Below are 25,908 nucleotides of genomic sequence, written 5' to 3'. Positions count from 1 at the left end.
AGTGCTGGGATCAAGCAGACCAGATTGTTTTTTTTTTCTTTCAGCCCTACATCATACAGAGAAGTCAGTATTTTCTGCTTAAATCAGAAGAAATTCAATACGAATCAGTCCTTTTCACATATCTAGCCACTTATCTTGTTTCGTTTGCAAATATCATATGTATTCTCTTGAGATAAAAATAGTGCAAGATGATTAGTTAGGCAAGTTCATTTGACACCATTCCCCCTTCGTGACGCTGAAATCTAAAATCTGTATATGGTATACAACTTAAAGTATATATATGCAAGCTCAGCTCTGGTGGAGACACACAGCAAGTGCGTTCCTCACAACCAGATTGCTTCCTTATCCAGTCAAGAAGACCACAAAGGTAAGCTGATTAGATCCTCTGCTTTCAGAAAAAGAAACACAGATCAAAATGCTCCCTAAATGGAAACCACCTATGCAATTAAAAATATATATTCTTATAACAGCTTCCAGTCTGTCATACCTTTACAGTCTAACACAGAATAGAATCAGCATTCAGATCACAGGATGGAAAAAGACAGGAACGTTGTACCTCATAGCAAATGAGACCATGCTGCAGTTTTTAGGTTTTCCTCCAACTTTCCCCTCTGTTTTTAATCCTGTCAGCAGTGAGAATTAGGAGAATGGCAGAGCTCCAAATGATCTCGCCAAGCGCTGAGAGCAAATATTTGGCACGAGAAGCCACTGGGACAAAATAATTGATGGCAAAACAGAAGTAACTCTTCTGCCTTAGCTGGAGAAACACCCATGGCCATCAGCATGAATTTGTCCCATGGTCTCCCTGCACCTTCTGAGATATTCAGAAGGAGACTGAAATGACTGACAGTTTCCTCTGTTGCAGACCAACAGGTATTGAGGCGGCCGTTTGATTGCTTGGGCAAAGTTTCAACCTGTGTGTAGATCTTAGCATCAGTGCACAGACCATAAATGGTTACCAGCATTGGTTTCCTTCTCACATGAATGCTGCTTCCTATACTTAGATAGGAAGGATGATATTGTTGAAGACCAGTTTGGGATTCATGAAATCTGAATTCTGTTCTCTTGTGATTTTCAAGAATAACTTTTCCATGCCTCGGTTCCCCTTCCTGAACTAATATTGGGCTGCCTCACGGTAATGCCACAAGTTTTCATTTCTAACCAGTCTTCATTGCTGTGTACTCTAGAACTGGAAATGCATTGATGCTAAGTTCCCCTTAATAAAATTGACTGGAAACTCAGGCCTGTAGCATTTGCTTAAGCGAAATATACTGCTTTGGCAAAGACTATTGAGACTGTTGGTGGTTGAATGGGACAAAGAGTATCTTTTGTCAAAAGCTGCTGTAACAGAAGAAAATGCCTCCTCCCTTCTACGAACGAGTAATAAGTCTCTATACCTCTATTCTAAGCACATCAGTATTTTGAAATGCCAAAATCTAGATAAAAATCTTGCTTACTATAATCTACACTGAATCAAGAAAACCACAGCTTAGTTACAGAGAGCAGTTTTTCATAAAGCAACCATGAAATGTAGTCTTTCATGGAGGCAGTGGCCCAGCAGGCCAAATGTATGGTACATTTACTGTGTGCAGTTAAACAGAGGAGGAACTTACTCTATCAATTAAGGTTTCTTTAAAATGAGTAAAAATAATTTTATTTATTCTATGCTATTATTTTCATTCTTTGTAAAGATCACTACATTTATTGACAATAATACTAGCTTAAAAAAAATTCCAACTAAATTTGTTCCAGATATAGTTCCAGGGGATATATTTGGCCCTATCTTTTATGTATGCTGTAAATACATGTCTATTTTAATTGAGTAATAATCCACCTCCAGAAAACCCACACAGAAGTCATGAAGTTTTGTGGTGCTAGACACCTTTGATTTGCTCCCTCCCAGTGCAATACGGGCATCAGACCTTCCTGAGGCCCCACACTCCGGCATGCAGAATTCCTCCCTCATTACCCAGCTTTCCGTGGAAGCACCTGCTGCAGACATCTGTTACAGTATGCTCCGCTTACAATTAGATGAATAATGTCTCCCCTATCACATAGTGTCACAGCAGCAACTTCAAATAGAGCCATGAAAGAGGTAGAGAAGTCATTTTAATGACTAAGTAGCTCACATTTAATTTATTTTACAGTTCAACAATGGCCATCACTGACATCCTTTCTGCTAAAGATATTGAATCTGCTCTCTCCAGCTGCCAGGGTAAGGAATGGTCTCTCTGCAACCAGAAGATGCATATCATTTTTACGTCTTAAGATGACATGCCTATCATTTTCCCTTTAGATTCCTTCCCTGTGAGATCTCTTTGTAGCTCCATTACAGTATAGCCTCATGAATTCAGAAAGTCTTACAAGTGGTTATTTTGTGGGTAACGTTCCCCGAAATGCAGAGCAGCAGTTAAAGGGCCACAGTTTCAACTGATATAAGGCTGGCTTAACACTATTCTAAACACTATTTCAATTCTTAAAACAGTTGAAGACCTAGATTTAAATATTTAGCCTTCAACAGGTCTGCAAAAAGTCTGAGCTTGCGGAATAAAAATGTCATTTCTGAAGCAATGAGCAGCCTCTGCTCTCTTCCCTGGCAGGATAAAGCCAAAAATTTTCCAAATGCTCAATGAGGTAAAGACAGTGGATTACTTAATTTTCTACCAAATCCTTCACCAAAGTAAGGGCTAAGTGGAGATGAAATAAGAATTACAGGAATTGGTCCTTAAGCCACAGTTGCATCCTCTAAATATTTATCATTAATTGCATGTGACATGCTGCAAAAATCCTGATTTAGCAGAATGTGCATTGTAGCAGAAAACGTCAAACTGGCTGAAAGGAGATATGACCACAGGCACAGAGTAACTAAAAAGGGAAAGAATACATTATATTATATTTTGCTGCACTGGGAAACAAGAGAAACAGGAGCAGGCTGATGCTTAAAGAAAAGAAATACATAGTCCCAAGGAATACGTACAGCAGTAGCAACTTAAAGGGAAGATATTTAAACAACTTTTTGTTTCTTCCAGCTGCTGATTCCTTCAATCACAAGTCTTTTTTCTCCACGGTTGGTTTAACTAACAAAACTCCTGATCAGGTAAAGAAAATTTTTGGAATCCTGGATCAGGACAAGAGTGGTTTCATCGAAGAAGAGGAGCTTCAGTAAGTAGTGTCCAGCTGTTGTATTCCTTTAGATAGTGTAGGCCTCTGAACGTTCTTGATGTCCTAGAAGAAACTTGCCGCTATTTTTAAACAAAATGCAGTATCTTGTCTTTCGCTGAATCTGTGTGGATTTCCTCACACACTAAGAGCAGGCATTACACATAACCATGTTTTTTGGCCTGGATTTAAGTAAGAAAAACAGAAATACCAAGTTGCCAAGGAAATTTCAGAGAATAAAATTCAAGCACAGTACACTGCCCTGTTCTATTTCAGGCTGTTCCTGAAGAATTTCTCTCCAAATGCCAGAGTGCTAACTGCTGCGGAGACCAAGGCATTCCTGGCTGCAGGGGACACTGACGGCGATGGCAAAATCGGAGTGGAAGGTAGGACTTTTGGAAACTTCACCAAATTTGTGTTTTAAAATGCATGCCTTTATAGCTACATTTAAACTGCGGCACCCAAGAATTCATCCAAGTAATTTGGCCCGGTACTTTCTGCCGCAGTTTTTACACCAGCAAACACACCTTTGATTTCATAGCTTTATTCCTCTTTGATCTCTGTTGCTGTAATACCACATTTAGTCCCAGCGTAGAGCCTGTTCTTCCAGCCAATAATGATGGCTCCATGCTTAATTTCTGCAGTGAGGCTGGTCCATAGACTCAGCCTGCCAGATTTTTTAAATATCTGGAACACCTATTCATTCTCCAAATTTTAATTCTGGCAGTGGATGCTTCTGGCCACATGATACTTTGCTTTTAAGCACACTATTACCTAGATTTACTTATTTCTCCATCTATCAAAGGTTGGCCAATATTACTGATTGGATAATTCCATAATCTAAAATAAGTCTGATAATGCTTTTGAAGGATAGAACTGCTGCAATGCACCACAAAATTTTGTGCCAAAAAATTATCTGATCAGTGCAAACTTTACTGGGCAGCCTTTCTATGAGAAATTAAATCAAACTTATTAAGAAAACCTCAGAGGAATGATGTGAACTGGCCAGGTTGTTTCTTTTAGAGATTGCAGGAAAGGAAAATAGGACATTATGCATCATGTATTAGAGATGAAGTCACTGAAAACTGGGCTGTCTCAGCTGAACTGGGACAGGTGGCAATAACTCTAACAGACACACGTGCTAATCTTAGCCAGAGTTTGGGAGGAGAGAGAGATACACTGTTGAAGGAATTTGCTTTAGCAGCAGGTTTTGCAGCTTCTGTTTATAAGGCCCAAATAGGACATTATTTATGCAGATCTTAGCCCTTAACCATCATATTTCCCATTCTGGAATTATGTCATTACTAATATTTTTTCTTTGGAATAACAAGACCAAAATAATTCATATTGAAAGCTATCGGCTTGTTCTAATTCACTCCCTGCCACCTTGGCTATTGTCAGAGTTTGTAATGGGTTAAAGATAGCTTAGCTTTAGCTCAGGATTTCCTACGAATATGAATTTACAGACGCACTCCTCTCAGCACATACTCTTTTTAAGGAGTGAAAAATCTGTTACGCCCCCAGCATCTCAGTTTAGCAGTACCTTGTGTAGTGTTATAATAACTTTGGGAGACCTCCATGGATAGGAGTTTAGGACATTTTTATCTATCTTTTCTAAAGCTGTTACAAACCACTTTCATCTAGCTTTATTCCCTTTCTCACTTTCTTTCTTCAACAGAATTCCAGTCTCTGGTGAAGGCATAAACAGCATTAGACCAAAGGCAACCTTGGACTGACTCTTCCAATTACCTCCTCCAACAAGCACCTCACACTCAACATGTGTTTGTACATTTTTATACTGTTTCAAGGCATTAGCAAAATCCCCATGTATCAACTCCACACACAGGATTGCTGAGAGATCTTGCAATGTACAAATGCTTTGGTCACGTGGTGCTGTTACACCTCCATTGTAAAGAAGGCACTTTGTGATTTTTGTTGAAGTTGTGGCTGGAAGAAGGGAGAAAAACATAAAAAAAACTTTGGGGGAAAAAAATGCTTTTTTTTATTCTCTCTGTTTAGGTTTTCCATCCCATACTGACTCGCCACCTCACCTCACAGACACAGTTCTGATGATCTTAAACAATATGACATCTTTTAAGGCTTAACTGTCCTGATTTGGTGGAGTTTTATTTCTGCCTAATTCTCTGATCCTTGAGGAAAAGAGATGCTAACAAGATAGCTAAAAATAATCTATATTCAGTTCCAGTGCTGAAACTATGAGAAAAAAATTAAGAGGAGTTGACATGTAGCTTAAAGCACAGAATAAATGTGTGGGTAATTTTAAAAAATCGAGTACTAGGCTACAGCACATATTGTCAGAAAGTGTTTATGGCCTAAAATGTAACTCTCCCTTAAGAAGATTTATCTTTCACGAAATCTAAGGCAGTTGTGAGATAGGGGAGAAGGATCTAACCCCAACCCTGCCACTGTAAAAAGTCACAGTCCCTTGATGACAGAGGCCACAGTACTGGGGGGGTTTCTGTTAATCACGAGCATGTTGCTTATTATCTCTTAATACTTAAAAAACTATAAGACTTTGCCACATTTGTAAAATTCTATGTTTGCTACAGATAAAACAATATTCAGTCTCGCTGTTTGATTATCTAATGCCAAACAGAGTAAAAATACTATTCATGTTATATTGTTAAATAACAGCCATGACTCAACTCATTTATTACAGTGAATAATTATCAGTATAGTCCATAATATTAGCAATTTACCCAAGTCTGAAAATGATTAAGAACTATGCTTTCTTTTGCTAAGTCTCAAACAGGGTTTAGAGCTAGCTATAGCATTGTCTTCATTAATGTACAAAGTAAACCATGTTCACGGTTAAATGCAGGGCTCAGTAGACTGACTGGATGTTGCGCATTTCTGGCTGAGTGGGTTGGAAACTTCCCTACCAACATCTAGCTGTCTCTTTCCCATCCCAACCAGGACATGGTTCCAGTGCACAAGTAGACTGCCATTTTAATACTCCCTGCTGAAACTGGATAATTATAACATAATTTGGCAACTGCTTCAAAAAAGTGAAGAAACAAAGCCTTCTGGAACTTTTATGTAAGACAGAGTTGGCATTTCCAGGAATTGCAAGATGATTATGTGAGGCAAGTACAGCTCACTTACATCCAAGCATGTAAGAGCACTGCTTGGCAGACTTAAGACTGTTAATGCAAAAGAGGAATTCTAGCAATCAGTCTCACTGAAGCCTTGGGAATTATCATGAATATAAATCCTAATTCTATCACCAACTCCTTTGATGTTAAATCTGGGTTTAAATTATAGCTGGTGTTAATTGCAACAGTGAAATATTCTGCGTAATGAAGAGACTCTGTTGGTTCCTTTTACCTTCTTCCTTTTCCTATCCACTGAAGAAAAAATCCAGAGCAACCCAGATCTGCAGCAATATACAGATATACTACATTATACACATTAGCTCCTCACACTAAAAATCACTAAAATATGTCAGTATTCCAAAGCAGATGGCACGCACGGGAATACCATAGGTGACAGACCTGATATTGCATTCCTTGCACACCTAAAAGTCTAACATGGAATGCAAGAAATGCAAGCCTGTCTAGCGACCCATCCTGTGTTACAGAGAGGCTAGGCAATGGCATGTCACTCCCTTCTGTTGCCGCAAGCTGAGAATTAGGCAATTCCTGTATATGCTGCAACTCTAAGTAAAACTTAAGAGAATTCTGTTCATAAGAAAATCTGTTCTCTTTGAACAGTAACTCTTGGCAACAAGATGAGTTTTAAATCTTGTTAAAGCCATCCAGCCACTTTCCTAGTAAGAAATTATAGTAAAACTCCAAAAAGTCCCAATTTCAACTCCCCACCCTCTGACTAGTCTGCAAAAACAACACTTATTCTCTGTGAAGTCTTACATTCACACTAGGATCAACATTTTTAGAGCCGAAAGAATAATTTCCATCAAGAGGGAACAATTTCAATCTGTTGTGTGATGGAAGCATTAACAAATTAAAATAATACTCCTCATCTTGCATTTAAAGATATACTTTAACAATTATGGCCCTGCATTCCAGACAGAGCACCGAAGGCATGTACTGATTGTCTCTTAACGCACATCCTGTCGTAGCATACTGCCACAGAATAAAGCAAACAGCAGATGTGAAAGGAAAGGTCCTGTCATTCATTCACAGAACTACGGAAATTCATAAGAACATCTCTAAAGGACAGTTTTCTTGGAAGGTCCTATGAGTGAATTTAAGTTCAGCCAGTGGCAGCCTTCAATTTTCTTAAGAAACAGCAAGGACTGTTCTCTGAACTGGAATGCTCTCATAGTGTTAGAGAAAACCTGCTGACTGCAGAATATCTATCTGGATGCCACCTGAAGAAGTAGTGAGACATATGGTGATATCACAGTGTTACCACAATTAAAGCATAGAATCATCCCAATTAAGGAATAGGATCACAGAGTAATTTAGGCTGGAAGGAACCTCTGGAGCTCTCTGGCCCAACCCCTCAATCAGAGGGCCAACTCTACAGCAGATTGCTCTAAGCTGAGTTTGAGTATCTCCAAGGATGGATGTTCTACAGTCTCTCTGAGCAACCTAATTGGGATTAAATCCTCTAAATCAAACTTTTATGAATAAACTACACAAATAAAATACAGCTGAGTACACAGTGACAACCCCAAGATTCTACTATAAACTGTTTATGCTACGCCAAAGCAGAAAGGATCTAGCAAAATCCTGTATATCACACTGATATCTTCTTCTCAGTTTATAAAGTAAGGCCATCCTAATCAGTATAATACAGCTCCATAATTCCCAGGATGAAAGAAACGTTGTCTGTACACAAACTTTTTGTTTAATTACCTTTACTTAAGGTAATTAAAGAGTGACCCAAAATTTGAACAGCAGAGCCTTCTACAGAGCCCAGAGACTGTAAGTTCTCACACATACCTCAGACGCATACACAGTCCCCTCATTAGCCTATGTGAGCAGTTTAATCTCTAATTCTTCCAACACTTCTTCTGAAATAAAGATTTACTATGAACCCTGTATAGTGGGAACTGAACACAAAGAAACTGATTGTCATACACACGCTCTTACACAAAGGATATAGTGGGCCCAGGTCTTGAACCCAACATCCCAAACCCAAACTACTGCTCCAGCTACTGAATCCATCATGTCTCTCAAACCAAAATTTTGGTCTGTCCTGCTAAAGAAAGGATGAAAGAGCAGAATGATGCATGAGAAGATAAAATCTCCTGATATTCAATAGAAGCTGACTGCCTGATATCTTTATGTTCCTGTAGAAATCCCAACCTTGAGCCACTTCTAAACTTCAATTTCAGCTCTCCAACTCTTCAAAATCTGACATTCATCTTCTAATAAGAGGAGTGAGAGAGCAGAGAAAGGGCAAGGGGATGTCAGAACATTCATTACACAGACTGGTAAAGTTTCTTCTTTGAGTTAGCAGCCAGCCCATGTGGAAAATCTTTGATGCAGCATCATCAGAGACAGCCGGAGCTCTTCACACAAACAGTGTGGGCAGAGGGGCCAAGGCAGGATTCATTTCCTGGAATGGGTTACTGAAATAGATACATCTTGATTAAATCCCCGAACAGAGATATACCTAACATTTTCACTCTTAGTCGTTTGTATATTTTAAAACATTTTAGTATGTGGATGCTGTGGAATCTGAATTAATTTAAAGTTTCATATTTGATGAAACTCTCTGCATTTCCACATTACTTTTGCTTGCAAGCACAGAGATAACATTACATCAGTATGGACTTAAAGGCCTACAAAGCAAGCTGTCTATCGACTGGGATACTCAATAACTTCAGACTTACTCATCAATGTGTCCTACGCTCATGAAACCAAGAAAACAGCATCTTCTGTATATAAAAGCCCAAAAGAGAAAATCAGCTTACCACATCAATTACAATATGAAGAGAAGGTGCCCTTTGACAATGAATTCCCCTGGAGTTACAAAGACACAACCGATCCTACAGTTCAAATGGAAATGTAGGTCAAATTAAGAATGTACAAATATCTGAATCAAAATGAATTGCTTTGGTTTCATCAAATCTAGATATTCATCAGCTGGTATTTCCCAGACACTAACTTTCTGCACTAAATCCTGGGCTTAAAGAGCAAACTGACCTCATATTTGCAATGATCTCCCTGAGAGACTGTAACATTTAGCCAGCATAAACACAGGAAAATCTGTTTTCCATATCTAGCTGAAATAATCCATTCTTCCTCATTATTATTAAAAGAATGTCCCCTGGACATCCCCTGGACCTGTTCTCACTTTCTGTTCTTCGGTTCTCTCTACTCCTAAATAGTCCCCAGAGAGATTTCACGGCTGGACTTGATTGTCTTTGGTGCCATCTACAGGCAAGCTCCGGTTAGCCACATAAACGCCCAATATTTAAAGTGTTAACGATAAATGTGGTCTTCTGACAAGGAGTTATTTCTTGAATGTTCATTAAATCCTGGCACAATTATCAGATCCTCTCTGACACCAGGCAATATTCTCAATTATTTCTTAGGAATCTGAAACAGAGGCAAAGCTAGATTTCCAGATGGGAAGACTGATTGGATCACTACGTTTATACCCCTCAGTTCAGGACAAAATGCCTTTAAAAGCAACTTGCTTGGTTGCTTTTATAGAGCCCAGAAAGCTTTGTTTTAACAATGCTCAATCTACCATATGGCAGAGGTTTAGAATAATGCAATTAGTTCTGCTCTTAAGCAACGCTTGAAATGACCGAGAAAAACTAAGGTATGCAAGATGAGGTTTTGTCTGTATTTTGATGTATACAATTTTTGAGAGAAAAGACAGCAGATTTATATTATATTGACCAAGTATTGGACTTTATTTTAAATGTAATGGCATTACTGAAATATCATTTAAACCTACAATCATATTTTGGGGATGTGTATGTATACGTGGGTTTGAAACGTACTCCTGTTTTCTTTAACATTGGCCAGCTTCAGCCATGTTCAAAGCCATTAAGTTCCTATAGATTTCATGAGATAGCCAAGCTGAGGGTCCTATTAATACCTCGCTAAAAGAAAAGCTGCTGCTTGTGCTTAGCCATTGTTCGAATCCTCACAAAAGTTTATCTTTTCAATACAGAAAAGAGGAAAACAAGTATCACTGATTTCACTGCTCAGTTTCACTCCTTGCCTTGCCTTTATTTGGAGCGTAATGCTGCGTGCCACTGAGCAACTGACAGCCTTCATTATATAAAGGGACACATTTACTATTGTTATTATTTAAAATGTGCATCAGGTAGTGAATTAATACTGAGCAAATGTCTTCTGCTATTAAATTTTTATATTCTAAAGTACATATTTCAGTAACTGAATAACTGAACCTTACATATCAGTTTATTAAAAATGATTTGGGATCATTCAAAATGAAAAGTTTTATCTATGCGAGATTCTACTTGTATGTCAGATATATCTATCACATATATCACCAGTACTACCATTATTTGAAGGCTACTAGGGGGATTACAGGAGTAACACTTCATGAGTAATTGCTATCAGGATTGGGCCGTCAAAGTCTACCATGAAGATGTCTATTTGTACTTAGCATTTAAGCAAGAAAAAGTCTATAAAACTTTTTCATCCACAGCTCAAAAATCACTCGCTAGACTAAAAATAGGTGCAAGTTGAGAGGATTTACTTTGTATGGCACTAAACCTTACATATTGTCTAAAACACCATGCACATTCCTTTGTGATATAAATATCAATCTGATTAGCTAGCAGGTCTTGTCAGCTACAGTAACTTATCCTCTGGGGTATCTGAGCCATCACGTGGCTCTAGGACTTCTGTAAAAGGTCGGGAGGACTTAACTAAGGTCTATATAAGTCATTATCTCTGCCATTTAAGAAAGAATTAAGTCAAGAGGACTCTAGATCTTTTATACTTTTTTCTGTTCTTGGCTTGGGGAAAACAAAGCAACAAGGTGAGTTGAATCTTTCCTCTGGGAGCTTTTGTAGTCATCACATTGATCCACTCAAAAAAAATGCATGGAAATAACCAAGGATCCCAAAACGCAGTGCAGTTCTATTTTGGTTTTGTCCTCAGTCTGTGCACCCAAAATTCTTAACCAGAGATAACAGCAAAGCCGATCCACTACCTGTGTCTGAAGAAAAGAATGGAAGAGTCAGTGCTCCTGCAGGGCAGCTCCCTTGGTTTGCAGTGGGATGTATGTTGCGACTGCCCCCACTAATCAAACGTGGCTGCCCTCATCAGACAGCATCAAAGGCTGATAAAGCAAGATCAATACGCAGTGGATCCACTTCACCATTGTTTACAGCTGCTGCTATTTCTCCCATCAAAGCATCAACCCCCCATAGTTCCATATAGTTCTTATTTATCATTGTTTATATTAACTCTATCCAGTATTATTTTCCATTTTACAGTAGCTTGGACATGGCTCTTGCCGGTATACTGACAGATGCTGAAATTGCTGCTGGTCTACAAAGCTGTGAAGGTAACATTTACCTTTTGAAAACTTCTCGGCCTTTCAGTTTATCTATCAAATTCCTCTTTCCTTGCTACCCCAAGTCCCCAATTCCAGTGGAAACAGAAAAAGCTGAAGGGATGAATGAGATAATGTAACATCTTTTTCCATCTCCAGAGTACATGGTAAGATGTTCTTGTTATGTTCGTTTGCAAACTACAACTTTAATTGTTTTACCAAAGAGAAAAAAAGGAGAAAAGGGAATGGAACAGATGCAAGTTTTAATCTGTGACAACCAAGGTACGGACCCCATCATCACTTGTCCATTTTAGCAATTTTAAGTACAAAAAAACAGAGGCTGAAATCCTGGTTTTACTTGGAGAATAATGATAAAATTCCTACTGATTTCAATACGAGCAGGATTTCCATAACCAAGTTTTGTGAATCGTTGTTTGAATGAAGTATCTACTTATAAATTTATGTTCCTACGTGATGAAGACCATAGTTAATATTTTTCTTTCTATGCTTGAGAGATCATTAATGGAAATATCCTACTAATCTGAAGTAAACTGAGGAAAACGAAAGATTGTTGAATGGAGTTTGTAATGACTCTCGCTGTGCTGCAGAGCACTTTGTTGCTTTATGCAGAAAAAGCTTATTTTTTGGTGCCAGATCTCTAACTACTTTTCATCATCTCCTCTTGCTTATTTATTTCAGCTGCAGATTCCTTCAATTACAAAACTTTTTTTGTCAAAGTGGGTCTTAACTCCAAGTCCAAAGACCAGCTGGCCGAAGTCTTTGGAATTCTTGACCAGGACAGGAGCGGCTTTATTGAGGAAGATGAACTGAAGTAAGTAAATCCCTCCCCCCCCCAAAAAAAAAAGATTTATCAATAGACTTTCATTTTACTGTCTCAAGATGTCTGCAAGATAAGATTAGAAATACTCCCTTTCTTTCCATCTCTTTGGATTCTAGAACAAAATCAATTTTTTTTTTGTGCTTGTGCTGAAGAGGTTGCAAGACAAATAATGAAGGAAGAGGTGGATCACAAGGGGAAAATACTTCTATAGCACTGAAAATCTTTATTTCATGTATGGATAAGTGACAGACTGCAAAGACAAAAATAGCAGCTCTGCTAGAGTTTGCTTTTTATTATTGCAAGTTTTTTTACTAGACTGAGTTCAAAGGGCTATCGTTCTCTCATCTGGTTCTTGTCACCTGAATTCCACCTCCCAGATCGTATTCATCTGACTTTGAAGTTAAAAAGTAAGGCTAGATAAATTCTTGCCACTCTTATGAAGAACCTACATCTTAGGAGAGAAGAAGGAAGATAAGGAAGAGGAAGAGGAATCTTGCCACTAGAGAATCAGTTTTAATTTTACCTTTACAATCCAATGAAGCCAAAATGTCACCAAGGGATTTTTACATATTATGATGCAACAACCTCTTCCTTTCTTACTCTTGTTCTCATTGAAGTGGAAGGAAGTTTCGTCACTGAATTCAACAGGATTTCACAAAGAGTTTTTGAAATAGTCTCAAAGATTGAATTAGGCTTGGAATTTTACAGCTATTATTAATAACAAACTCTAAATGCTTCTAGTACTGAATATTTCTTGCTAATTTGTCCTCTCATTTTTAACAGACTGTTCCTGAAGAACTTCTCTGCCAGTGCCAGAGCTTTGACTGATGCTGAGACCAAGGCATTCCTGGCAGCAGGTGACAGTGATGGAGACGGTAAAATTGGAGTGGATGGTAAGATTCCTTTTATGAAATGGAGTAATTTTTTGCCCTTGGCATTTCCTAGTGTCTAGCTCTAGACAGCTGCCCTGCTCCACATGCTGGCTGTTATGGATCCGATTCTGAGGTGCTCAGCTCTGCTTCCTATTGTAGAAAAGGTCTAGCACAGGAGCCTGTCTACATTCTGCCGTGGGCAACTGGTGGTCAGTCCAGTTTTTCATCTACAGAGATTTTTCATGACTGGAATCACAATTTAAATATTTAGGAAATTTTAGTATATCATTTCACTGATTTTTACTTTTGAACTATTGATACAATGTGAAAATGATACTTAAATGCAACATTTCTTTTAAGTATCCATTATTATCAGCATACAATGCACTAAACTTCAAGAAATGATTCTTGGACAAAATATCATTTGTTTCCCAACTTAACTCTAAAAATTAAAATACTGTTTTGACTGTGAGATTAAAAATGTGGTCCAATTTTACTATTCTTTTCTTTCTTTTTCAGAGTTTCAAGCCCTGGTCAAATCTTAAAAAGTGTTTAAGACAAAGACCAAGCTATCTGTACTGTAAACAATCTTTCCTACTGCAAGTCTACTATTTGTTTATACATTCTGTACCTTGAAAGATCATGAACAATTGCTGGCAAGTGACTTCATATTGCTAGAAAATGTTTGAAGTAGTGCAACGCACTACTTGAACCATATTCCTCAATGTTTTAAGCAGAAGGTCTTTACATCACTGGAAAATTAAACTGGAAGCCACTCTGCTCATATGAATTTTGGGCCTTAGAGATTCTAGTAAAAATATAAAGAGAATGAGAAATTAAAAGCATTTGTGTGGGCCATTTATTTTCAATATTCACATAATAGCTAGCACCTGCTGTAAAAATCTTGAGTTAATAAAACATCAGGGTATAAAACCTGATTATGGTAACAAGTAGTGGTGAAATTACACTTGTATAAGCAAAACATGTATTTAATGCTCCATAAGTTTTTATGTCATTCTTTATGCAATGGATTACATTTTATACACTGATTAAGATTGGCAGGCCTCTACATCTCACAGTGATGATGTAGCCTATATGGATGGCAGGACCTAGTGCTAATTAGGTTGTTAGTTTTAATATAAAACAACCGCATCCAAGATGAACCCAAATTACTGATATTGCAATGCATTCAAAATACACACAACAGGATGTTCTATGAATTCTCCAAGGAATCACTCACCTGCCTGCCCACCTGATGGCACTATTGTTCCACTTACAAGAAGTTTAAATAGTATTTTATCTGTCTGAACTCAGTCAAGTCAGAATAGTTTTAGTATCCCTTCTGTTCACTTCTGTTTATGACTCAATATTGACAGATTACATTATCCATGACCACAGATCACTACAATTTTGTTTTCCAAATGATGAGACATTATGCATTAGACCTTGGGAGCAGGAAGGACAGGACCTGGCTGCCAGGTCAGAGACAAGATCAGTGGTGCTGGGTTGCAACTGGGGAATATGCCTTTGGTGAGGCCACTTTGGACACTGATTTCCCTTTAGTGGCAAATCCTAGGTGCAGGGCCCTTTCCAATGCCCTGGCTCCTTGTGCTGGACAGGTTGGTCAGTGGATCACATCTCTAGCATACCAGCTGCACCTGGCAAGTTACGTACCATGACACAGAGAAACAAAGGAGCAAGACGTGGGTCTACCTGCACAGGGGTGGGAGCCAGGAGCCAGCAGTTCCTCTCTCTGTCAGTCTGAGACTTGCAAGTCTGCATGCAGAGAGCCAGAAAAGGTATTCTGCATGTCTTAATCATATCAACACTACCTATGCCAAAATGATTTCTTGTAAGATTAATGTAAAGAGTATTAATTGTTAACAGAATTATAAATTGCTTATTTTGCCTGGAAGCCTAATTTGAGACAATATGTTTTCCCAGCCCTAACAAGTGCACCTGAAAGCAAGGGGAGCTGTGCTTTGGCTATATTAGGACAAAAGCATTTTGAAAAATCAAGTCCCCGGTGCTTCATATTGGGAAATGAGGGCATACTGTCCCAATTTAATCAATATTCTCTTGCCTTTCTCCATCTCTAAACTGAGGATAACATAATGCCCACATCTCACAGCACTAAAATAAATGCATAAATGTTTGTGAGGCAACAGTAGTAAAATGAAGAGCATCATAAAAAAAAAAAGAAATTAGTCATTTTTTTCTTTAGAGACAGATTGGAATAACAAGCTGGAAACAAGGAATGAGGTGAAGGCAAAATTTTGAATAGTTGATCACTAACTGAACCTCATCCAACTTGTGCACTGACTAAGCTAGAGTTCTGGTTGAAAAATAACAGAGTGATGATGTCATTAAGATTGTATCATAATACAAACACACAGAGCAATAAATTAAGGTTGCACAGATGAACTAATTGCTAACATTACCTAACCTGACACTACAGTCTTTATGGTTTTTTGTTGTTTTTTTTTAGTTCTTGGGCATTAATCTTGCAGAAAATTATATGACTGTCTCATATATTTGCAGATTAAAAACCTTCATCTCAAAATTATCTGTCAATGCTCTAGTGATACTGACTGATCCGTAACACATTTAGGATAAGACATTCTGGAGAAGGAGAAAAACAATTAGTATCAATATAATGTCAGGGAAATCATCATCATTACAGAAAATTAAAGCAATCTCTATGACTTTTATGAACACTCAGTAATGTGTTTCACGCCTTATACATTAGCCAGAAGATGTCTTTCCATTAACTCTAATGAATGAATCGGGTGCTAATTTTGTGGAATTTCCCTGAACAGTGAAACAGAATTATCCATCAACCAAATCCACACGTATGATTTCAGTGTCATTTCAGGAGAGCAATAAACAAAGGAAATTCTGAGGAATTAATAACTGCAGTATTATCGCAGAGCTAAAAGCTATCATTTTTGTCAGAAAATACAATGTATCTCAGCAAACATTAAGTTTTATATTTGCAGTATGCAGTATGGGTTACCCGTAAATCTCAAAGCACTATACCAGTGTTAATGGCTAACATAGAGAGAAAGGCACAGATCATTTTTGAGTTAGCAGACAATTCCTTTATTTAACCACACTTACTTCCACACTGATTATCCTGCTAGGTCTATACAAATCTAAGACAATTTCACCACTTACCATTCCATCAAGGACATTAAAAAAATTAATGACAAGATAGATCTGGTATCAGCTTCAGCTGACCATTCCAGCAAGTTAAGAAGGGCTTGTGTCTAGAGAGGTTTTTAGACCTTTCCTTTTTTCAGCATTATCACTGAGCAGATCGGTGGAGAAAATGCTATCTGCATCTACAAGAATAAACTCTCCTTCTTTCTATCACTCTCTGTCTCTCACTCACACAGGCTGCCAGGTACTGTGAAATGTCTGTAACTGCTTTGTGCTTTAGGAAAGCTCTTCCAATTGTGCCTGTAAAGCCACAACTGGGAAGAACTCAGCATGATTGTACACACACATTCTCATAAAACTCCCTAAAAGTGAGGAGAGCTCTTCTAGAAAGAGAAGTATGCAGGCCTGAGACCACAGCCCGTATTCAGCAAATGTTTCTATCCAACCCCTTCCTCCAGAGTCCATAACTGTGTTGTTGACTTTAACTTCCATGCAATTTTGCCACATGCTTTATGCAAATGTTTTAAATGCTTTGCTGAATCTAGACACCTGCTTCTCCTTTATTTAGAAGGCCATTTTTGTTAAATAAGTGACTTTTGATGATTACTTATGATAAGGTTAACTCTAACTATAGAGTATATTTTACTTTATACTTCACTAAGGGTTATACATCCTCCTACTGCTGAAATTAATGGCAGAAATCCCACCAACTTCAATGAGGACAGGCAGTAAATATGGAAATAGTTGGAATGATTTCAGTGCTACTTGTTTTATTTTACTGTGGCTTCTTACACTGTGGATCATTGTGAAATGCAGCCATGTGTAAAAAGCCTTTGGTAACAATATAGTGCCACTGTACATATCTTCTACACATCACAAAAGGCAGCATACAGATTCTTTCACAGCTTCTAACTTTATGGCAAAGTTTTTCTTAAAATACAGAGAAAACTTGAAGAATTTGGACTTGCAAAGATCCTTCTATCTGATACTATCTATAATGCCGACAGCAGCCAGAAACATCTTGGACAATTATGTGTAGGGTCAGAATCAGAAGACTGTGTTACTGAGTCATGGAAGCACTTGCTAGTGCCTTTAAAGACAAACATATAGCATATCAAATGCCAGCAGAGACAGCAAAATCATCTTTCAGGTCAGCTTTTTAAGTGAAAAACTACCCTGATCAGAAAAATCTCTATGAATTAGTTATGCTATTAATAAGTTATGTTGGTCTATTTTGCTATCATTTTCTTAGACAAATAAATCTCATTTACGTGGAATGATAAGGATATAACTTAGACTGGGGAAAGCATACAAGACATCTCTCCTAACACAAGAGAGAAGTACCTGTCTTTGTTTAGCTCCAAGTCCCTCAGTGCTGCAGGATGTATTCTGTATTTCATGGTTTCTACAGTCCAGATGTCCACTCCGTGCTCTGGGCAATATTCCCTACCTACTTGCTGCAGGGAAGGAAAGCTTTGTCACTTAGGTTTTTGATTCCTGAATTTTACTGTTTTCACCCTTCATTGTAACAATATGCAGTACAGAAAAATCAAACATTAAACCATTTGTCCTTAAACCTCTCTGTTAAACATGATAAAGAGTACAGCCCAAGCAACCATTCAAATTGGATTCTGTAATTATTTCTATATGATTAAAGTGTGTCCCTTGAGAGACAGCTTGAAGTGGCAGGATATAATTTCTATTTTAGACACTTCCAGACTCATTACAAAGGCAGAATCTGTTATCCAGGATCATGATACAATGGTTCTAGGCCCGATACTAACACAGTTGAAAGATGGAATTGTATGGTTTTTAGAACAGCAGCTACAGCATCTCTTTACACTGTTGTAGTTGGTCTCAGGTTAACACCTTTCCTCTGGTCTCACCTGAGGCTACTGCTGAAGTTTCATTTGCATCTGCTTGAAGTCATGTCTTTGGTTGACTGTCACTACTAAGTAACTCTGTACTTTATACCAAACAAAACACAAAGAGTACAAGAAGAGTCCCCAACCTGTCAATGATTTATCAATACACAATTTTCCTCTGTTTATTAGAGAAGTTAATGGCATTTGATTTTAAAATACTTCTGTTTTAATGTTTCTTGTCAGATTTCACAGAAAAGAGATTTATTTCAAGGTAAAAAGTAGGACAGTCCTAGCAAGAATTTATCAGTATGAATGTTCTGTGTTTCTCAGAACTACAACTTCCAGTTTAATTCTGGAAGTCTGAAACCAAAAGAGTAGCTTTAATGTTCTTGACTGTGCTGGAAAACAACAGAAGGAAAATTATGCAAGTATATATTTCTTCAGAAGAACAATTCAATAGCACTTTCAAACATGCCTAGCAAACAAAAAAAGAAAAATCCAAATAATTTTTCTTGGAACAAGTGCTAAATATTCCTGGAAACCGTACAACACTCAGATTCTGTACCACGTTTTGCCCTGGTATAAACTGCCTGTTAGGGACAACCTAGCCGTTGTTCTTCTAGTTGAATTATTAGGTATTTTCTCTAGACCATTACATTGCCTTCATATTATCTTTTAGAAAATTTCTGAAGTGCTTTCAGAGGTCACAGTTTTTGCACCTCTAGAGCTGTAATCACCTGAGTTAATGTATACCCCAGAAGTAAGGAAAACAAACAGATAATTCAGCTGTGAAGTAGATTATCTAGTTAAAATATCACTTTATATAATATACTCATCCTGGATTATTTCATTCTAATTGTAGAGAAGGGAAACCTGTACTTCAGATGAAGTGGCATTAATAAATAAATAAATACGAGTAACCCTAGATTCTCACCTGTATCAATATACAGTGACATCAACTTGATTCTGAAATTCAGCTCTTTTAGGCTTTTGTAAACCATCTTTCAGCCAGGATCAGCATCACTTTTGGTGTCAGTATTGAATTTCAAACATTAAAAGAAACCTTCATAAGTGTTAATAGTGAACCTATTGCAGTTATTAGCGTACTTTTATTTGAGATCATTATTTTACTATAACACTCATTCCATTTACCTTACTGCTCTTGAATACTTTGCCACATGTAAAAACTGTTCCAAACCCAATGTTTTCGAGAGGTCAGCGCCTATGAGGTAGCCAGGTGCTGTTCTTGAGCATTAGGTCCTTATATTTTAATATATCTCAATTAGTTGCAGGCTGTTTTGAGTTTGAATCTTATATGCCCACCTTGATCTTGCCATTTTCCCCTGTATGACTTAAATTTCCTCATTGTCACTAGCTTTTAATAATTAGTGTTGTATGACAAATCAAATATTTAAACAAAGCAAGCAGTTCACCAGGCAGTGTGTAGGAGCAAAAGTGAAATTCTGTTCTCAGTAACATCAATGGCACTATCATAAAGATCTAAAAAAACCCTTCTGGGTAGAAACATTTTGGCAGTAAAGAATGTCAAAAAAATGTCAAGAACCAGACTTCTGTAAGGTTTCATGTGAACTTGAGATGATCATAAAGGAGAAAATTCACGATGAAGTGTAAAAATCTATCTACAAGGATGAGAACAATTTCAGGATGATTCTGTAGAAAGCACAGCATATGCACCTCACTCCCTGACAGATTATAGGATCATGCAAATCTTAGGTACTGAAGAAAAGGAACATACAGTACTGAACAAAGAGGATAAGCAGAAAGAGCAGTAGAAGACCTGTGACCACATCTTCTGCTTTTTACATTAATTTCACCTTTTATTTCTTTATCCTAATTCAGATACACAGCTGTTATGGAGCGATTGCTATGGTTGATACTTTTCTCACTGACATTAAGCAAACCAGGAGTAAATCCACTGAAGTCCATTAGCTTATACCAACGTAAAAAAAAAAAAAGAAACTTAAATGTATTACTACTCTATCCCGCTGCATGATACTCCTTGTTCAGCATACCATGCTATTTCCATTAATTTAAAAAAACAATGTTCACAGATTATGAGGACATTATGTTACATACCCTAACAGACTGTTATACAATAAACTCTAATCAAAATACGCATGTGTTTTTAAGTTCTTTTACTGGGTCTTCATCCACAGAATCTTGTCCACACGAATCACCTTAAAGATAGAAGTTGATTTTTGTCTGAGAAGGACAATCTCAAATCTGTGAACTCAATTTTAAGTTTCTTTCTAAAATTAACGCTCATGAAATATATAAAAAAAAATCCACTAAGGCATAACTGCAATTTTATTTCACATTAAGGAAAGAAACTGCATGTATGTGTGTTGTAACATGTATATAAATCTATCTCCACACTAGCAAAGTATTATTCCTACAGCTTCAAGTAAGTTTATTATTGATTTCATGTAATTTAAAATATTCAAAATAGATTAAGTAGGCCATCCGAGTATACGTAACCTTTCAAGCAATACAGTTAACAAGATTACCTTACTCAGCTTTACCTAGTTTCTGAGTTTTGCTGTCCCTGAAGGCATTGGCTTCTGCTCTGTCCCTGATCAGGGATAGCACTGTAATTTTGCAAATGGTTAGGAAATGCAAAGTGAAGCTTGCTGCAGAAAGATCACCCCAAATGATGCCACGCTTTCCCCTATCTTAGCGACAAGTTATCTTTGTCAGAATGACACATTGTCACCTCAGCTCTTTTGTCTCCAGCTTCTCCATACACCCCAGAGAATCTACAGGCTCAGGGAAACCAAACTGGCTTCTTTTCGTAAGGATTTGACCGCTTCCAGTGAGTGACTTTGAAGTCCAGGGGTTAACTGAAAATCTTCAGAGTTTAAGCAAATATGTTTTGATGGCAGAGCTGTACTTAATTAAGCACAAGTGGATTTATTAAAAAATTGTTGTTCTTGTCCATATTATCTTAGGATATAAATAGAAAGAAAAGTTTAATTAGTTAGGGAAGAAATTTGAGCTAGGTCTCAAATCAAACATTTGATCCATGAAACAGTAACCTAAGTAGTGGTTATTGTCACCTTTTGAATCCTTTATAAGCCAGAGTGGCAAGCCATAGCCAACATTACTATTTTGCCTGGTATCTCCTCAGCTATTTTTCCTTTACCTAGCTGAGAAAACTACAAAGGTGAGCAGCTGACCAGAGATTAATTAGATGAAATTACTGTGCAGGGCTGTACCAGTAGTAAGTACAATAACCATTGTTCTAAGATTTTAACTGCTGGAATTACATATGGATGGACCTTATGTAGATAAGTATCAGTTTTCTTTTTATTCTTCGGAGTTGATGGGGGAGAAAACAAAAGCAAACCTTCTTGTCTTTCTTTTTTCCACTGCATATCTTGTTATCTTGTATTGCCAAATGCCATGCATTCCAGTAAGACTAATGACTGGATTAACTGTTGCATAGAGTCTAAAAAATCTGCTCTACTTAAATAGGAAGCAGGTAATAGATAAAAAATTGGTCGCCGACTCACATCATCATTTACATAATCAAACTCATTAAAAAGTTATTTCAGCACTGCTCTTTTTAAGGAAATAATGTGCTAAGTATTATAATTTGTTTAGAAATAGCAGTAATGTCAGTTTGAATCAGGAGTCTTGCTAGCCAGTTACTACAATATTCTTCAAAACTTTGAAGAAAAAAGTTTATTGTAAGATGCATTTGCATTTCATGAGTTTGTTTGTCATACCCTATTTTGAACAGATTTAAAATGAGCATCACAGACATTCTAAGCCCTTCTGATATTGCTGCTGCTCTGCGGGACTGCCAAGGTGAGAAAACAATTAAAACTAAAAATCTGTTGTTTTGTGAGACACATGGCAAGTTTAATTCAGTCCCAAAGGAGTACTGAAGAGGTGCATACTGGAAACCAATTTGTGTTGTCTCTTTACCTAGTTGCTTCAGTATATTTGTTCATGACTATTTCATATTGTCAGTAATTTGCGTGTGTAACTTACAACCATATAATTTTTTTGATGCTTAGGAAGGTGTGGTACAGTATGATAATATTCATTCTTTGACAGCCTTTACCTACCTTTCATATTTAGAACAATTAAAACGTGACAAAGCAATAGCCTCAGACCGTTCAGGAACAGTGAACGCAGTGGTCTGGGGTTAATTTATTTATTAATTTATTTTCAGCTCCAGATTCCTTTAGTCCCAAAAAATTCTTTCAGATCAGTGGGATGTCTAAAAAGAGTAGCAGTCAGATCAAGGAGATCTTCCGGATTCTCGACAACGATCAAAGTGGCTTTATTGAGGAAGATGAGCTCAAGTAAGGATTTTCTGTGTTGCCTTAACTACTAGTAAGAGACTATCAAAAAATCAACACTTTTTTTTTCAAAACTGTATTGTAAAGGTGAGCGCAGGTTATGCTAAACACATGACCAAACCTTCAGTAGATTGTGAATGGTGTAAAATGGTGTATTAAATAATACAAATTATTTAACAATTTATATAAACCAAATTATTAAATAACTGACTTTAATGCCCAGTACAGCAAAAATATAACTCTTGGGGCTACATTTTGGTAGTGGGCAGAAATAAACATATCAGGACTGCACTTACAAAGCAGAAATGTATATGATGAAGATTTAGTTTGTCAAACAAAGCAACCTTTGGAGGACTTGGCTACTGGAGTAACTAATTGCTTTATGGAGAGCAGTTTGATTATGCAGCCAGCATAAAAGAATATTATTCTATGAAAATCATAACCAAAGGTGCTTTCTTCTAGATATTTTCTTCAGAGGTTTGAATGTGGAGCCAGAGTGTTGACCAGTTCAGAAACTAAGACCCTCTTGGCAGCTGCAGATCATGATGGGGATGGTAAAATTGGGGCTGAAGGTATTAACTTATTTATAAACACAATAATGCTCCTCAGGATGTGTTGTAAATGATGGGTGATTCTCTTTTCTTCTATGTTGATTGTACACTAATTTAACTCCAGTGAATTTGCTGAAACCCCTGCAGTAGCAACCTGCGTGAGGGCAGAAATGGTCCCTGATCTTATAGGTTCATCTCTGCAACTCCTTATGCACAAGCAGGTTAAAAAAAACCAAACCAAAACCAAACCAAACAAACAAAACAAACCACCCAGGCTGTCCTAAGGAACCTTCTCATTGCTACTCACTCATTCACAAATTTCCTGTTGTTTCAAAAGGAACAGTAGCCTGTTTCTCCTTCCACTTACCCCGGTGTAAAGCAGCACTAGCAGCACTAGTAATATACAAATGTCAAACCGAGAACAAAAGAACCAGCCCTATATAGCAGGATCACCACCTGGTCACACACATCGGCTGATTTACAGCAGTATCTCCCAACAGAAATCCCCCTCAGAGCAGTGAAACCATACCCAATATGCAAGGCTCAGGCGCAGGTAGTCCAATATACGTTTTGCATAACATGGAAAAGAGAATGATCAAGTATCATTATCCTGGGCATGAGATCCCACAAAGGGCTTTGTGCATGTGGCTGGATGCTATTATCTCCAGCGGTGGGTTAAGGATCTGACAGGAAGCAGTGGTTGTTTTAGGACGCATCATATTGCACCAACTCCATGGAAATGCCAATGTGATTTAGTGGCTGCCCAGCACAGCAGAAACCTCCTGATTTCATAATTCCATGCTTCCATGTCCCATTTGGGCAGGAAGCACACACACACACACGCACACATAGGAACACACACACACACACACACACACACACACACACAGAAAGGCTTGGAGACAATGGCAACTTCTCTCATGAGAAGCAGGCTGCAGAGAAGAGCATGAAAGGGGCTTAGGGAAGAGCATAGAGGGAATGTGCTGGTGTGCAGATTTCCTAGCTCACTGTGCAAGGGGAGGACTGAACTCTTCTGTTTCTTTGGAAGGTATTAAATTCAGTTCCTTAGGAAATGTCCCAGGATAAACACACATGATGTATGAAGCAACCTATATACTAATATAATTCTCCAGGGATGGGACCGAGCAGATACTCTAACTCACACAAACCAAACAATTAGAAGATCTTCTAAAAAGCAATATCCTAGTGTGCAACACAGTGCTTGAATGTCATACTACTTGAAACTCCAAAACATTTTTGGCTTTTGATTATGCTCTAAATCAACACTTCTCAATTGCTGAAGCACTACAAACAGCTAATAAAATACACAGAGACACTTTTAACTCTTTTACTGAAGTCCTTAATTTCTTCTTTCACAAATTCCATATTAGCCATTCTATTATTTTTGCCCAAGATCACTATTAAGCAGAGTAGGCTAAAACTACTACGGGCATCTTATTGTTCCCTATAAACGTTAGCAAAGTGCTACCTTTCCATCTATTGTTTGGAGCGGGAAGTTTGAGCAATGTCTTTCTTTCATATACCTTTCTTCCCCTTTGGTCATCTGTTAGCACCTGCTTTCTGTTCATTCCTATTCTAAATCTCTTGATAAACCACTAATCTTTTATTTCCAATCCTCTTAAATTACTATTTCTACTGCAAATATTCTCTTATCTTTTGCAGAATTCCAGGAACTGGTGCAGTCTTAGAGGTGCAAAGAGAACAAACAAGATAGAATTGGGATGAATCTGCAAGAGAAACTCCAAAACTTTGAAAATCAGGAGTCCCTTATTTATTTATTTGACAGTGTCTGTTACTTGTTCATTGCTTTAGCAACATATTGAAACACTGCTTAATGATTTTTTCATTGTGTGGACCATTTACAATGTTCTAAACTCTACTTCAGCAGACACTTCCCTTAAAAATATCCAATAAAAATTAATCATATGCTGTAGCATGTGTCTATTTTTCTGACCACTAAGCTGAGATGTGTGAATTCTTAAACTAAAAGTGTTAATCTCTTAAAGATCTTGATCTTACTAGAGCTTCATATATGGCTCATCTTTTGAAATCAGTGGTATTTCTGTCTACAAAAGTCTAGCTAGATCAAGCTTGAAGTTCTCAAACACTCAGCTCTTAGTCAAAGTCTAAGGGCTCAGCTATAGCTGGGAGGTAGATGAGGATAAAATTTCACTGACTTTCAAGTGAAAAGCAGTCATAGGTTTTGCTTTAGAAATGGTTTCTGCATGAACCTCTTGCAGTTTCAAACTGATCATTACATTAACCAATTAAGAGAACAAGAAAGTAAAAGCTATAAGCTCTCCTGCAGAAAACAAAATTAAAGAGAAGCTATATGGGCTTGAGGCTTCAGACAACTGTGAGGCTTTAAAAAACAGAGGGGAAGCAAAACACATTCCCCTTGGTGACTGTTTCTAGGTTTCTTAACAGGGAGGACAAAAATGCAAAGGAAGAACTTACAGAAATGTAAGCATGTTGAGATAGCACTAGCATAGTCTACTAGGTATTTACAGGCTGTGTCTGCTATATTAAAAAATGTCCTTCACAAAAAGCATTTATCTCTGGGGATGCTGAAGAAATGCTTTTTTATCAACAAACAATAATTCAGTCATTAGAAAAGATGCTCTG

The 25,908-nt window shown here is 37.5% G+C and overlaps 3 protein-coding genes across 3 annotated transcripts; all 3 read left to right on the top strand.

Annotated features, from left to right (window-relative positions):
- Positions 1-255: 255 nt before the first annotated feature.
- LOC106491331 (parvalbumin, thymic) lies at positions 256-4,863 on the top strand. Its single transcript, XM_013950906.2, is given in 7 exon segments — positions 256-284; positions 286-331; positions 333-367; positions 2,148-2,215; positions 3,030-3,162; positions 3,436-3,545; positions 4,838-4,863. Coding segments are annotated over 7 exon segments (447 nt in total).
- A 6,716-nt stretch (positions 4,864-11,579) lies between these two features.
- LOC106491332 (parvalbumin beta-like) lies at positions 11,580-13,898 on the top strand. Its single transcript, XM_013950907.2, has 4 exons — positions 11,580-11,652; positions 12,340-12,472; positions 13,265-13,374; positions 13,873-13,898. The coding sequence occupies exons 1-4, from the start codon at positions 11,592-11,594 to the stop codon at positions 13,896-13,898; spliced, it is 330 nt and encodes a 109-aa protein (XP_013806361.1). The 5' UTR covers positions 11,580-11,591.
- An 8,252-nt stretch (positions 13,899-22,150) lies between these two features.
- LOC106491333 (parvalbumin, thymic CPV3) lies at positions 22,151-24,971 on the top strand. Its single transcript, XM_013950908.1, has 4 exons — positions 22,151-22,211; positions 22,582-22,714; positions 23,174-23,283; positions 24,946-24,971. Exons 1-4 carry the CDS (start codon positions 22,151-22,153, stop codon positions 24,969-24,971), a joined length of 330 nt encoding a protein of 109 aa, XP_013806362.1.
- Positions 24,972-25,908: the final 937 nt, after the last annotated feature.

This window comes from Apteryx mantelli, chromosome 16 (assembly GCF_036417845.1).
Source record: "Apteryx mantelli isolate bAptMan1 chromosome 16, bAptMan1.hap1, whole genome shotgun sequence".
In the NCBI taxonomy this organism is placed as follows: Eukaryota; Metazoa; Chordata; class Aves; order Apterygiformes; family Apterygidae; genus Apteryx; species Apteryx mantelli.
This window is presented reverse-complemented; position numbering and strand designations above follow the sequence as displayed.

Coding starts and splice junctions, on each gene's coding strand:
- LOC106491333 (XM_013950908.1), top strand. CDS start 22,151: ATGAGCATCACAGACATTCTAAGCCCTTCTGATATTGCTGCTGCTCTG. Junction 22,212..22,581: donor TGCTCTGCGGGACTGCCAAG/GTGAGAAAACAA, acceptor ATTTATTTTCAG/CTCCAGATTCCTTTAGTCCC. Junction 22,715..23,173: donor ATTGAGGAAGATGAGCTCAA/GTAAGGATTTTC, acceptor GCTTTCTTCTAG/ATATTTTCTTCAGAGGTTTG.
- LOC106491332 (XM_013950907.2), top strand. CDS start 11,592: ATGGCTCTTGCCGGTATACTGACAGATGCTGAAATTGCTGCTGGTCTA. Junction 11,653..12,339: donor TGGTCTACAAAGCTGTGAAG/GTAACATTTACC, acceptor TATTTATTTCAG/CTGCAGATTCCTTCAATTAC. Junction 12,473..13,264: donor ATTGAGGAAGATGAACTGAA/GTAAGTAAATCC, acceptor CATTTTTAACAG/ACTGTTCCTGAAGAACTTCT.